Source organism: Nicrophorus vespilloides, unplaced genomic scaffold (assembly GCF_001412225.1).
Source record: "Nicrophorus vespilloides isolate i.1.1-1 unplaced genomic scaffold, Nicve_v1.0, whole genome shotgun sequence".
NCBI classification, from domain to species: Eukaryota; Metazoa; Arthropoda; class Insecta; order Coleoptera; family Silphidae; genus Nicrophorus; species Nicrophorus vespilloides.
Genome location: NW_017096133.1, coordinates 81189 through 95108, shown reverse-complemented (window position 1 = coordinate 95108; position 13920 = coordinate 81189). Strand labels below are relative to the sequence as shown.

The window sequence follows — 13920 nt, the reverse complement described above, 5'->3', positions numbered from 1 at the left end:
GTACGTCAAACGTGTGATAAAATGCACGATTCAATTAAAGTTGAGATCTCCTGGTATTTTAAAAGATTTCAAGTTTTCTGATTGGTTAAATTGAATGGTTTTGTCCGCTAGAGGCTTCGACCAATGAGAGGCCACCAAAACCAAAATAAGATGGCAACTAAACATATGATAGTTTATTTCCATGTGCATCAGCAACTAACAATGTCAGTCAGTCGTGGAATTGCATAGAAGCACAGAAGGTTAAATTGGTCTCAGGTATTTATTTGAAAATTGTTTGCTACTTAATAACGTTGTGCAATGGAAGAAACGAGCGACAAGTTTTACTATGTGTATAGTTCGTCGTTGGACAGTCGTCTGCAAATTAAAATGTAAGTTTTCTTAAATTCGCATCTACAATGGTCGTCGTTATTTGATTGTGTCTTTTTTGTTAAATTGTAGAGGAACTCTTGAAGGTAAAAAACATAAGCCTGAATATGATAAGATGTTGGCGGATCCTATGCTCAAGTTCTCCGGGCTGTATCAGTCTGAATTTGCTGATCTGATGGTTGAGTGTCAGGTGTTTGACCAGAATGAGCCCCTCACATTGCCCATCACTACCTCGTACAAAGCATTCTCCAATCGATACAAGTATGTTATTTCATATTATATATTTGATGTGTATTTAATTTAAATTAAATCTATGTTCTTTGATTAGTTGGAACGAATGGATCACTCTGGCTATTCAATTCAAGAATTTACCTAGAACTGCTCAACTAGCTATGACTATTTATGATTGCGGTGGCGTGAACAAGAAAATACCAGTGGGAGGTACAACAATTACGTTATTTAGTAAATATGGTGTTTTCAGACAGGTAAATTATTAAGTTGTTCTATATGCCAATTACTAATTAATAATATAATAAATAAACAGGGTATACAGGATTTGAGAGTGTGGCCTAACAAAGTTGCTGATGGAAATTATCCAACGAGCACACCTGGAAAGGCCAAGGACTGTGGCAAAGAGCAGATGCAACGTTTGAGCAAACTGGCGAAGAAGCATAGAAACGGGCACATGACGAAGGTGAGTTTTTGTTGTGTAAATTCGTTAAGATTTGTGAATGTAATACTTATTTCCGTGTATTGTACAGGTTGATTGGCTCGATCGGTTGGCGTTTAGAGAGCTAGAATTGGTGCACGAAGCGGAAAAGCGCTCCTCCGACTATATGTACTTGATGGTCGAGTTCCCCGAGGTCACCGTAGATAATATACCCCATAATATAGTATACTTCGAACAGGACGGGGACGAGGTGTATCAGTTTCGCGCTCAGCCGGATATCGTAACCGTTCCGGATCAGGAAATACTGAAAGTAAGTCGTTTAGGGTTTCTAATCCTAATCCAGTTTAAAGCTGTTGCGTGCCGTGTTGGGTGGCGACCGCATTCGCCATCGACATGTGCTTGGATCCGATTGTAAAGTGGTTTCTTTCCGTTGCCCTCGCAGGAGAACTTGGTGGAAAGCAAGCACCACAAATTGGCCAGATCGCTGCGCAGCGGTATCTCTGACAAAGACGCCAAACCGAACGCCCAGGTTCGGGACATGCTGAACACGATAGTCTCGTATCCGCCCACGAAGCAGCTCTCCAACGAGGAACAGGACTACGTTTGGAAGTTCCGGTTCTACCTGAGCAACCAAAAGAAAGCGCTAACAAAGTTCCTGAAGTGTGTGAACTGGAACCAGTCGGGCGAAGTGCGGCAGGCACTGTCCATGCTTACGCACTGGGCACCCATGGACGTGGAGGACGCCTTGGAACTGCTCAGCCCCAATTTCCAGCATCCCGAAGTAAGGATGTACGCAATATCTCGATTACAGCAGGCTCCAGACGAAGACTTAATGCTTTACTTATTGCAATTGGTACAAGCACTCAAGTACGAAAATTTCGATATAATTAAAGCCGGTGAGTAAATGACAGTATTATATTTGGACTCGATCAATCAATAGTGTGTATTTCAGCTTACAAACGTTTGTCTCCGGGCAGAGATTCAATAAACTCTGGGGATGGCGACGAAAAGGAGTATCTGGAGAAACGAGACAACAAGGAAAGCAACGCAACGATTACGAGCGAACAGATCAATATGAACAGATCGGCGAGCTATCATCAAGCAGATCAAATAGCCGCATCCAACGTGAACAGCGTCATCGAAGTGGACAGCATGCAGAGGGCCGTAACTCTGCCCGAAAATCTCTTGCAGAATATGAATACTGATTCAGGGAATACCGATACGCTGCAGAGCGATCTGAAGGATGAGGAGGACGCACAAGATCTGGCCTCGTTCCTCATCCGACGGGCGTGCAAGAATTCCGCACTCGCCAATTACTTCTATTGGTATCTGATAATCGAATGCGAGGATCAAGAGCACAAAATAAAACAAGACGTAAAAGTTGAAATCCAAACATGTGAATGTTATTATTATTATTAACATTGTGTTACAATTTCAGATGGTGGTGAGAGACATGTACTTAACTGTAATGAAAATATTTTCAAAGACGTTGAGCAAGGGAAACTCGGACATGCAGCAGCGTCGTTTGGCGCTGTCGCGACAACAAAAGTTCATCGATAAGTTGGTGAAGTTAGTGAAGACCGTTTCGAGCGAGAGTGGAAATCGCAAGAAAAAATCTGAGAAGCTGCAGCAACTGTTAGCCAGCACCGACTCCAAGTTCAATTTCATCAAATTCGATCCAATGCCCTTCCCGCTCGATCCAAGCGTACAGATCAAGGGGATAATACCAAGCAAAGCGAGCCTTTTCAAATCGGCGCTGATGCCCTCTAAGCTGCACTTTATTACCACAAATGATTCCGAGTACGTAGCGATATTCAAGCACGGAGATGATTTGCGACAGGACCAGCTCATTCTGCAAATGATCACGCTGATGGATAAGCTGCTGAGGCGGGAGAATTTGGATTTGAAGTTGACGCCGTACAGAGTGTTGGCCATGAGCACAAAGCACGGATTCGTGCAGTTCATCGACTCGATAACGGTGGCCGAAGTTCTGGCCAACGAGGGCAGTATTCTGAACTTCTTCAGGAAGCATCATCCATCGGAGACCGGCCCCTACGGTATCGCTCCCGAGATCATGGACACGTATGTGCGGTCGTGCGCCGGCTACTGCGTGATCACCTATCTGTTGGGTGTAGGAGATCGCCATTTGGACAATCTTCTCCTGACGACCAGTGGAAAACTGTTCCACATCGATTTCGGTTACATTCTGGGACGCGATCCGAAACCGCTGCCGCCGCCGATGAAGTTGAGTAGGGAGATGGTCGAAGGCATGGGTGGAATTAACTCGGATCATTATCAGGAGTTCAAGAAGCAATGCTACACCGCTTTCCTGCATCTGAGAAGGTAAGACAGAGCGCTTAATTTCGCAACTGAAATAAATAACTATATGAAAATCGTTTTCAGACACGCAAATTTGATGCTAAATCTGTTTTCATTGATGGTCGATGCGAGCGTTCCCGATATTGCCCTAGAACCGGACAAGGCTGTGCGAAAGGTCCAGGACAAGTTGCGTTTGGATCTTGGAGATGAGGAGGCTGTGAGATATCTGCAGAACCTGCTGGAACTGTCGGTGACGGCGGTCGTGGCCGTCGTTGTCGAGCAATTGCATAAATTCGCTCAGTACTGGAGGAAATAATATGTTTTAAATTTTTCATTTTTCATTTCATTTTATAGTGATATTACATTTAATATAATATAAATATTTTTAATATAAAAATAAGAGAAAGAACAGAACAAAACCAAACGTTATTTTTTTGTATTTATGAATTCTTCTCGGGAATGGCTACGACGACAGCCTTGACTTCGGTGTACTGCTTCAGGCCGTACTCGCTCATTTCCCTGCCGTGTCCGGAGTCCTTGAATCCGCCGAAGGGCACGTTCGCGCCGAACACGTTGTAGCAGTTCACCCAAACGGTTCCCGCTTTGATTCCCTGCACCAGGTAGTTGACCTTGTCCATATCCTTGGAGAAGACGGCCGCTGCCAATCCGTAATTGGTGTCGTTTGCTCTCTCGATGATATCGTCAAGATTCTTGAACTTGAACAGCTGCTGGACGGGCCCGAAGATTTCCTCTCTGGCGATCAGGTGATTGTCCTGCACGTTGGCCATTACAGTTGGCTCCACAAAGAATCCCTTGTCTCCGAATCTTTGTCCTCCGGTCAAGAGGGAAGCTCCGTCCTTGACGCCGCTCTGGATGAGCTCGAGGATTTTGTTCAGTTGGGTGCCGTCGATCTGAGGACCCTGTTCGGTATTGGCGTCGAACGGATTGCCGACGGTGCGTTTCTTCGCCCTCTCCACCGAGCGCTCCACGAACTCGTCGTAGATCTTCTCCTCGACGAAGGTGCGGCTACCGGCGCAGCACACCTGTCCTTGATTGAAGAAGATGCCCTGATGGGCTGCCTCCACCGCAGTATCCATGTTCACGTCAGCCAAAATAATGTTGGGACTCTTTCCTCCCAACTCCAGAGTTGTGCGCTTCAGATTGCCGACACCGGACATCTGCTGGATCAACTTGCCCACTTGGGTAGATCCGGTGAACGCAATCTTATCCACCTTTTGATTCTTGACGAGAGCTTCGCCGGCATCTCCGTAACCGGGGACGATGTTGAGAACGCCAGGTGGAAGACCGGCTTCCTTTGCCAGTTGAGAGACGTAGAGGGCGGACAGTGGCGTCTGCTCGGCCGGTTTCAGGACGACGGTGTTGCCCATCGCAAGAGCTGGTGCGATCTTCCAGATGAACATCAGAAGCGGGAAGTTCCACGGGATGATCTGTCCGCAGACACCGACGGGTTCGTGGCGAGTGTACGCGAAGTACTTTCCGTCGACGGGGATGGTCTTGCCGTGATCCTTGTCCGCGTAACCGGCCATGTAGCGCAAGCACTTGATACCGTACGCTACATCCACATTGTAAGCCATGCTGAAAGGCTTGCCGTTATCCAAAGTCTCCAAACTCTAAAATAAAAATATTTAAATAACGCAATTGAATGAAATGAAGTTAAATTACAGCAATGTAGGCGGCATCGCGTTCCATGGCATCAGCCAACTTGAAGAGGATGCGACCACGTTCGGAGGCGTCCATCGTCCTCCACGGTGAACCCAGCTTGAAGGCGCTGTGCGCGGCGTTCACCGCCAACTCGACATCTTCTACTCCGGCCCTCTGCACCTCGGTGATGACCTCTCCGGTCGACGGATTGACCGTCTCGAAGGTACGTCCCGACTTTGATTTGTGCCACTCATTGTTTATGAAAATCTAAAACCAATAAAAAGAAACCGTTATAAACATACTACCAAATAACAAACCCAAGTAAACAATGTTAAAAATTATCAGTTTGTTTTTCCCAAGCGTATTCTGACGCTGTATAATAGCTGTAATTTATATATTCCACGCATAAACAAACTATAATTATTTTAAACAATTTATTTACAATTACTCTATGTAATTAAAAATAAAATGTAAATCAATCAACGACAACTGCATCAAAAAAACGTGTTTCATACAACTAAAATTTGAGTAAACTAAATGGAAATTTCCAAGGATGTCAAAGGTCAAAGCACATTGTGTTTGTTGTGAGAACAATTACTAGATTTAGCAATTGGACGTGAAGATTTATTTCTTATGCAATACCTGAAATAACATAACAAAAATGAGTAAACGTCAATTGAGCGTATTGTTTGCATACCACTTGTTGGAAGCATGTTCGTGCCTCATGCGACGATAAGATATTGTAACGGATGAGAACGATAACGTGGAAATAGCACAGAAGCAATGGTTTTTCACCACGATACGTTTATTAATGATATATTTCTTTAGAAAATAACCGACTGTTGCAGCGTAGTTAAAGGAAATTTATACTTAGATTATCTTGTTTTCCTTCGACTGCTATCTTACTTAATGAGCGCCGATTAAGCTAAATTATCCATTCGATAACAAAGCGCAATTGCACAATCACAAACGGTTTCGATAACACACATGTACGTGCATATATTAGAAAACTGAACAATGTTGTTTTTTTTTTCTTTTTAAAAATAAAAGTAAAGATTTCTCTACGGAAGAGATTTATTTATAAATCCTAATATGGCATGCGGCCAAATACGTGTAACTTCCATTTCAAACTCGCTTGAATCGGGAAATGCAAACAGTCAACATATATTTTCCGTTTTCGTCCATACAAATAACGCGAATCCTTTTGCAATTAAAGTAAGCTTATGTCAGATTTAAGTCAACATACAACTTGTTTTATCCTTCGCAATAACGATTATGGCAGGTAAATGCATTTCAAGTAGGCTCATGTCATATTTAAATAAGGACATCTGTCAAGTAATTTATCCGTTATCCTTGGGATTAAATTATATATATCTAGAAATAATTAATTTATTGATCAAATTTTGAGTTTTAGCTCAAAAATTATGCATATAGAAATTTACACATTTACTATGTAAATATGAGCGTTGCCGAAACCGGTCAAACTGTTGATTTGAAGGTCACTGAACCATAGTTTTTTTTGCACGTTTTCTCGTAAACTCATACATTATAGAACTATAAACAAATATTATGCATTGTTAGTTTAATCAGAGTTAGGTAATCGTCAAAACTTTCTTCTGGAACGTGGATGAGACTTAATATGTTTTTGCAGGATTATTACTTACCCCGGAATACAGGATTTCAGGGTTGGATTGGGGCGCAGCCTTCGCCTGTGCAGAGTAACAGCATTTCTGCAGTTTGCTGAATGAACGTAGCGCTCGCAACATTTCTTGCCTCGTTCTCGCTTCTGCGGCAAAATAAAACGAAATGAAGCTCTATAGTCAATCAACCGCAGTCTTCTATATATATATATATTGTGTGTGTGTATGTAGTGTGCGTAGGAAATATACTGTACGGAGAAGCGCCGATGTCAAGGACGAGACAATTGGAGTTCAGTAAATTTGGCGCGATACTATTTTTAAGTGCGCGACTTTTCAGTTCTGCCAATCCCAAATTGATTCCATATCCACTTGATATTACTAATCGTATCTATTTACTTTAGTTTTCATCAAAAAAAAATATCAGATAATTATTACGTGGAACAGGATACAGAAGTTCATATCGAAAGCGAACGATAAATTTCGAGACGAATTGAATGTTTTGTTCTTGTTTTTAATAAGAAATCTTGTGTAAGGATGCAGTATAAATAAGAAAAAAAAGGCTTAAACAAGCAGAATGTACATGAGTAATGGCAAAACCAAATTATCAATTTGAGTCGTTTTGGCTTCCATCAAAGACGTAACAACGATGGCAATTCCGCTCCTGATCAAAGTCTCCTCTCCACTGACGAAACCTGAAACCAAAAGATAAATTAGAAGGAAACAACAACATCATCTTGGTAATTGCATTTACCATAATAGAAGAGACAGTAGACTATCAACGCCTGACTGATAATGGAAGCCAAAGTTCCCTCGACGGTCTTTTTGGAATCTTAAATCAAACCGTTACACGCGAATTAACTGAAAAAAGTACAAACATACGTTTCCAATGGAATCTTCCGCACTTGCTCCCGACAGCGCTCGCAGCGGAATCTCCGATACCGATGGACAGAAGACCGCTCATCACAGGCAGCAAATAGAATCCAGCGGAATCGGTAATATCGCACGGAGATGGATGTACGAACATGGGAATACCGCAAGCCACCGGCAAGTAGAGGGCCGTCAGCGCGGTGATTCCCACATCTTTATCATCACCGTACACCACGAAGGTGTCCTGAAACGCTTGTCCGAACGGTGGCAAACACAAAACTCGCATCACCTGCAATCGAAATGAGCAAAAAACCTCCAACGGTTCGGTTCCCCCCCTTGAATATTACGTACGTCGAAGACGATGAAGATGCTCAGTATGACGGCGCTCGCGATGAACGTGAGCGAGCACTCCATCACCAGACCCGGCGTGAACATGAGCACGGCCAGTATGTGGAAGGCTTTCCTCTGGATGGTCGTGGCTTTCTTCGCACCGCGCATCTGGCTTCGAGCGACAAGGAACGCGAGCAGCGAACCGAAGATCCAGATCGAGACGACTCTCATCTGAAACATTTCATAGTCATAATTGAAATTCTCCTGCAAACAAAGAAAAAAAAAAGAGAACTCACAGCTCGCGCATCGTTGATCATCAGCTGAAGAATCCACAGGATCGGACTGAAGTTTAATATTAAATGCAACGGAACGAACAGGAAGAAAACGCAAGAGAACACGGCCATCATGTAGAAAGGTATTGGCTTTCGCAGAGATTTGAATCTGTAGCAGAGCCAACATATAAGAGCCACCGTTAAAACGCCGAGCTGGAAAATTACAATTAAATTATTTTTTTCATACTTAAATCAACAACACGCGCGTAGTTTGAGTTGCCTACATCGATTGAATTTAAATTATATTTAAATATTCCAAAAAAACTAATGAGATTATATTAATTACCTGAATGATCAAAGTCGATGTTTGCATTTTGGTGAAAGTGACCTGAGCAATACTGTTAATGACATTCAGAACTGTCGTGTAGAAGAATAGAATTGCTGCCTGCACAACTATAGAAGCTTCGCCAATTGTGAAACTGCATGGTAACACCTTCAGTGTGAACAGCAGTAATTTGTAGTAGCCGAAACTGGAGAACAGTCCACTGCAGATGCTAAACACGAATCCTGCGAATTGTTACAATTATAATTTATGAATAATTAAGTTGTTAATTTCGAACCTGTTTTGAAATACGAGTAGAAAGCTACTGTTGTAATGGCAGTGGGTAACATAAGGTGGCTGCCGTCAGGTTGTCCCTTACGAGAGCAATGCAGCACGAACAACAAGGACGTCTGCAGCAAGCCAATGCATAATAGAGCTGCATACTGGTAGATCACAGATACCTCATTTGGATGTCTCAGGGCTGAGACGATGACTGCCAAAGGTACAAGTGGAAATACCCACAGACCTGTAGAAGCATTTGGCCTAAAGGATAATTTTCGTTTAAATCTTATTAGACAAAATCTGGTACATTAGACTCTACTAACCTAACTTTTATGCCGTAACGTTTTACCGTCAGGGCCACCTTCGTGGACAAATCACCCATTCTGTGACGCGGCTCTTATGAAAATGATGATTCTAGATTATTGCTCTCCACTGATAATGATGCATTTCGCGATATTCGTTCATTATTCTAGAGACGATAAGACAATTAACGTACATCAATTCAGTGGCAATTAGAGCAATACGTACGGGACAAGACGATCGAAAGCGGAGATAATTTTTCGAAATACTTCATTTATAATCAATAGTTCTTTGCATTAATTTTTTGGAAAAACAACCGCAGATCTCCGTTCCGCCTTCACATTGACAACCGCAAAATATTTGTAAGCAAATGTCAGCTGTCAAACATAACCTCCAATTTACGTGTATATATTGAATTATTAGTCAGTGCTATTTGGCATAACAATTAGAACATTAGCGCAAGAACTTTAACTCTGGTGTTTCTACAATTATGGGATAATATAATTTCGAGAGGGGATTGCCTGAACTGTAAGATATACAATATATAGCACACACACAGCAACAACACACCCTGCGATGAATTCCAATGATTCCACTTTCAAGAGCTACATAGAGGACACCGAGCTGGAGGTACTTTATTTTCTAATATCTCACTGTCAATTATATACTTATTGTTTCGTTTACAGAACGTTTCTCTGAATGATGGGCAGAAAACACGCCTACTTGAAGGTGAGTGATGATTAATTTGTTTTGTTCTCTAAATTACTAAGCGATTTTTTTCAGGTGAGACTGTCGTGCTTGAGGCGCAAAAGGTCAGGATGTTTGCACCCCTGTCCGATAAGAAGAAGGGGACTCTTGGGGTGCTAACGATGACCACATTCAAACTTTCGTTTGCATCGAATGAAAGCGAGGAGGAAGGCATGGAGTTCTATCAGAGCAATAATCTGCTGAGACGCAACGAGATTTGCTTGTCCGCAATTGACACGATTTATCAGATTGGGGATAAGTCCAAGAAAAAGTTGGTGCCTGGGCAAAGTGTCTCCAATAAAGTCAAGGAGTTGTTTATTGTCTGTAAAGTGAGTTTTTTAAGCGATTTAGATGGGATTCGTTGGTATTTTACATTTGCGATTTATTTCAGAACATGAGGGTTCTGTCTTTCGGCTTTAAGGACGCCGATAAAGACAACGGACGGCAGATTGCTAACGGGTTGTTACATCATGCCTATCCCAAGAGACATCCTCTACTCTTTATGTATGATATCAAGTGAGTTTGTTGTTTAGTCTTGTAAATTGAGAATGCTTAAGATGTATGTTTTAATTTAAGGGAACCTTATAATAAGCCAATTACTAAGGAGGCTAGGCTTTACGTGACGGCGGAGGATTGGAGGAAAGACTTGACGCGATGCAAAGCGAAGAAGTGGCGGATTTCCGACGTGAACAAGAACTTTTCGGTGACGCTACACATGCCCGAGTATTTGGTCGTGCCAGAGACCATAACTAACTCGCAAATATCTACAGCGGCTAGGGACTTCCGGAACGAAGGATTTCCCGTTTGGGTGCGTGCGTTTCCTCACGATTCCGATCTCTTTCACACATTTGATTTGTAGGTTTGGGGCACCGAGCATGCGGCCCTTGTGAGAATGCCCGATCTTCTGCCATCACTCACAGATCGCGTACAGGAGAACATCCTTATAACACAGGTGCACAAGTCGCATCCGAGGACGCAGCCGATCATCGTCGATTTGAGTCGAGATTGTCCGACGCCCAAGGAAGTGCAGAGCAGCTACAGCAAACTGAAGAACCTCTGCACTCCGGACAGCGTGCGAGTGTACAAGGCGCAGGATTTCAAGTTCTACGGTTTGCTGGACCAGTCGAAGTGGCTGCACCACATTTCGATGTGCCTTAGCAAAGCCGTTGAATGCGCTAAGGTACTCGTAGATGATACGACCACAGTCATATTGCAAGAAGGTTAGATTTGATTTGATTTGATACAAGAGTGAGTGAGTGTTTGATATTAATTGGTCTTTTAAATTTTAGATAAAGGAGAAGATATGAATTGCGTGGTGTCGAGTCTGATCCAGTTGCTGTTGGACCATCACTGGCGGACAAGGAAGGGCTTTCAGTCGCTGATCCAGAAGGAGTGGGTGGCGCTCGGTCATCCGTTCGCTTTCCGTTTGGGGCACATCTTAGATCCGGACATCGAGCCTTCGTTTTTATTCCTGCTGTTCCTTGATTGCGTGTGGCAGATGCTGCAGCAATTTCCGACAGCCTTCCAGTTCAGCGAGACTTACCTGACGACCATCTGGGACTCGTCGCATATAACGATATTCGAGACGTTCCTGTTCAACTCCGAGCACAGCCGATTCCTGGCTGTAAGTTTTATCCGTAATCATCTTCGATCCGGGTGTTGATCGTCGTTGTTTTCAGGGCAAGCAGTCGACGCTGAGGAGCGTGTGGAACTGGAGCGAGCAGTTCTCGGAGAGCGACATCACTCTCTTCGACAATCCTCTGTACGAGAGGAGCAACAAGGAGAGGTTGATCCCGAGCACCGGGATCTCCTGCTTGGACGTATGGCGGCAGTGCTACTTCAGATGGATCCCGGACCTGGAGATCAGGAACGGCGGCAGACCGCAGATCGACATCTGCAATCGTTTCCTGTCCGAGGAGCTGGAGCTGCTGCGACACAAACTCGCCACGAGCAACTTCAACGGCGCCATAAACAAAACCAAAGAGGAGAAGCTGCAGATCCTGCGGAGAGTCAATAGTTTTTACCCGTTCAGTCATAATTGTGCCAGCGCAGATCAGCAGTTGAACAATCAACTGCTGCTATCCAGCGACGCACTCGAAACGCAGTCCATATACAATCTAGCTACCGATTAATCTTGAAAGCTCTTAGCACGATCATCGAATAGACTAAACATAGCGAGCGAGCGAGCGAGCAAGAGGAGGACAGTGCGAGCGTGTGTGTGTGTGTATTTTTGTACAAGCTAAAGTATTACAATTAATATATTATTATTGTTTAATGATAGAGTTATTTATTTTGTTTTCGCATTTCTATCTCAGTGTCATGATGGATAGACATGCACTATTTCTATTATTATCATCATCATCATTTTCTTTTATTTACTTAACATTGTGTAACAATTCTTCCGTTTTATTATGTTCAAACTTGAATTTCGCTTCTGTCTCAACTTGTAACGCTAGAACAAATTTTTACTTTCTGTACATTTACTAATACTTACCAAAAATGGATTTTAATTTATTACAAATAAATGAATTATAAATAGAAACCAATCGAATTCTTTTCTTCAACCCCCTTCTTTATCCGCCTACTAAAAGCGACTTAAGTATTAATTATAGAAACAAATAAATAGGCAACTTAATTTACTTAATTTGAATTTTACAAGAAACGCATTGTCTTTCTGCGCTAAAATGCGAACGAAATGTTCAAAAACAAAATTAAAATAATAGAACTGATCTTGTATTTGTTACGTTATATAAAATTATATAACGTAAAGTGAAATTTCATTGAAAACAAATGATGTTTGTTCGTTCAAGGTGATTTATTATTAGAGTTTCCGACAATAACTAGAAAGCTTTGGCGGTGTCTTCCACTGCGTCCTATTTTTTTTATATATAAAACAAATGCTGTAAATATTAATAAAATATTGCGACACTAATAGTTCGCGAATATTCTAGAATGCCGTGGAGTCTTTTCAGGATCAATACTGTCTGCGTATTACTTTGTTTCGCCATCTATCCCCACATATATGTAACATTATGTAATACTAATTCCATCAAGTATCCGAATTTGCTTAAGTTTGTGTTAGTTAGTTAGTTTTAAATCATTATGGTGATGATAAAATCAAACACTTTTGATTTATAGGCGCAATTTCGAAACTTTATGCAAACTTTCAAAAGTAAATTAAATTATATTTGTTTTAAATCATAATGGCGATGATAAATTCTTCCACTGCCTCCTATTTTTTTTTTATCTAAAACAAATGCAGTAAATATTAATATAATATTGCGACACTAATAGTTCGCGAATATTCTAGAATGCTGTGCAGTCTTTTCAGGATCAATACTAACTATCTGCGTATTACTTTGTTTCGCCATCTATCCCACATATATGAAACATTATGTAATACTAATTCCGTCAAGTATCCGAATTTGCTTAAGTTCGTGTTAGTTAGTTAGTTTTAAATCACTTTTGATTTATAGGCGCAATTTTGAAACTTTATGCAAACTTTCAAAAGTAAATTAAATTATATTTGTTTTAAATCATAATGGCGATGATAAATTCTTCCACTGCGTCCAATTTTTTTTTATCTAAAACAAATGCAGTAAATATTAATAAAATATTGCGACACTAATAGTTCGCGAATATTCTAGAATGCTGTGCAGTCTTTTCAGGATCAATACTAAATCTCTGCGTATTACTTTGTTTCGCCATCTATCCCCACATATTGTAACATTATATAATACTAATTCCATCAAGTATCCCAATTTGCTTAAGTTCGTGTTAATTAGTTAGTTTTAAATCAAAATGGTGATGATAAATTCAAACACTTTTGATTTATAGGCGCAATTTCGAAACTTTATGCAAACTTTCAAAAGTAAATTAAATTATATTTGTATTAAATCAAAATGGCGATGATAAATTCTTCCACTGCGTCCTATTTTTTTTATCTAAAACAAATGCAGTAAATATTAATATAATATTGCAACACTAATAGTTCGCGAATATTCTAGAATGCTGTGGAGTCTTTTCAGGATCAATACTAACTATCTGCGTATTACTTTATTTCGCCATCTATCCCCACATATTGTAACATTATATAATACTAATTCCATCAAGTATCCCAATTTGCTTAAGTTCGTGTTAGTT

General features: G+C 41.4%; 4 protein-coding genes across 5 annotated transcripts; 2 read left to right on the top strand and 2 right to left on the bottom strand.

The window, feature by feature from the left end:
• Positions 1-160: 160 nt before the first annotated feature.
• Positions 161-3724, top strand: LOC108569716 (phosphatidylinositol 3-kinase catalytic subunit type 3). Of its 2 annotated transcripts, none has more exons than XM_017931377.1 (9): positions 161-368; positions 439-627; positions 695-851; positions 911-1060; positions 1128-1346; positions 1479-1932; positions 1989-2410; positions 2475-3379; positions 3440-3724. In XM_017931377.1, the coding sequence occupies exons 1-9, from the start codon at positions 298-300 to the stop codon at positions 3669-3671; spliced, it is 2799 nt and encodes a 932-aa protein (XP_017786866.1). In that variant the 5' UTR covers positions 161-297; the 3' UTR covers positions 3672-3724. The 2 variants fall into 2 exon arrangements, with proteins under 2 accessions (XP_017786866.1, XP_017786865.1); XM_017931376.1 differs by having other exon boundaries at positions 1989-2416.
• Positions 3725-3772: 48 nt separating this feature from the next.
• Positions 3773-6871, bottom strand: LOC108569720 (aldehyde dehydrogenase, mitochondrial). Its single transcript, XM_017931381.1, has 3 exons — positions 6682-6871; positions 5039-5284; positions 3773-4986 (listed from the first exon to the last, which is right to left on the bottom strand). The coding sequence occupies exons 1-3, from the start codon at positions 6781-6783 to the stop codon at positions 3796-3798; spliced, it is 1539 nt and encodes a 512-aa protein (XP_017786870.1). The 5' UTR covers positions 6784-6871; the 3' UTR covers positions 3773-3795.
• Positions 6872-7012: 141 nt separating this feature from the next.
• Positions 7013-9348, bottom strand: LOC108569721 (dolichol kinase). The gene is made up of 9 exons (XM_017931382.1): positions 9259-9348; positions 9054-9199; positions 8747-8991; positions 8473-8693; positions 8151-8339; positions 7876-8085; positions 7537-7813; positions 7409-7486; positions 7013-7349 (listed from the first exon to the last, which is right to left on the bottom strand). Exons 2-9 carry the CDS (start codon positions 9110-9112, stop codon positions 7219-7221), a joined length of 1410 nt encoding a protein of 469 aa, XP_017786871.1. The 5' UTR covers positions 9113-9199; positions 9259-9348; the 3' UTR covers positions 7013-7218.
• A 230-nt stretch (positions 9349-9578) lies between these two features.
• LOC108569719 (myotubularin-related protein 10-B-like) lies at positions 9579-12319 on the top strand. Its single transcript, XM_017931379.1, has 8 exons — positions 9579-9660; positions 9717-9759; positions 9814-10106; positions 10169-10293; positions 10354-10585; positions 10637-10997; positions 11067-11401; positions 11457-12319. The coding sequence occupies exons 1-8, from the start codon at positions 9607-9609 to the stop codon at positions 11907-11909; spliced, it is 1896 nt and encodes a 631-aa protein (XP_017786868.1). The 5' UTR covers positions 9579-9606; the 3' UTR covers positions 11910-12319.
• Positions 12320-13920: the final 1601 nt, after the last annotated feature.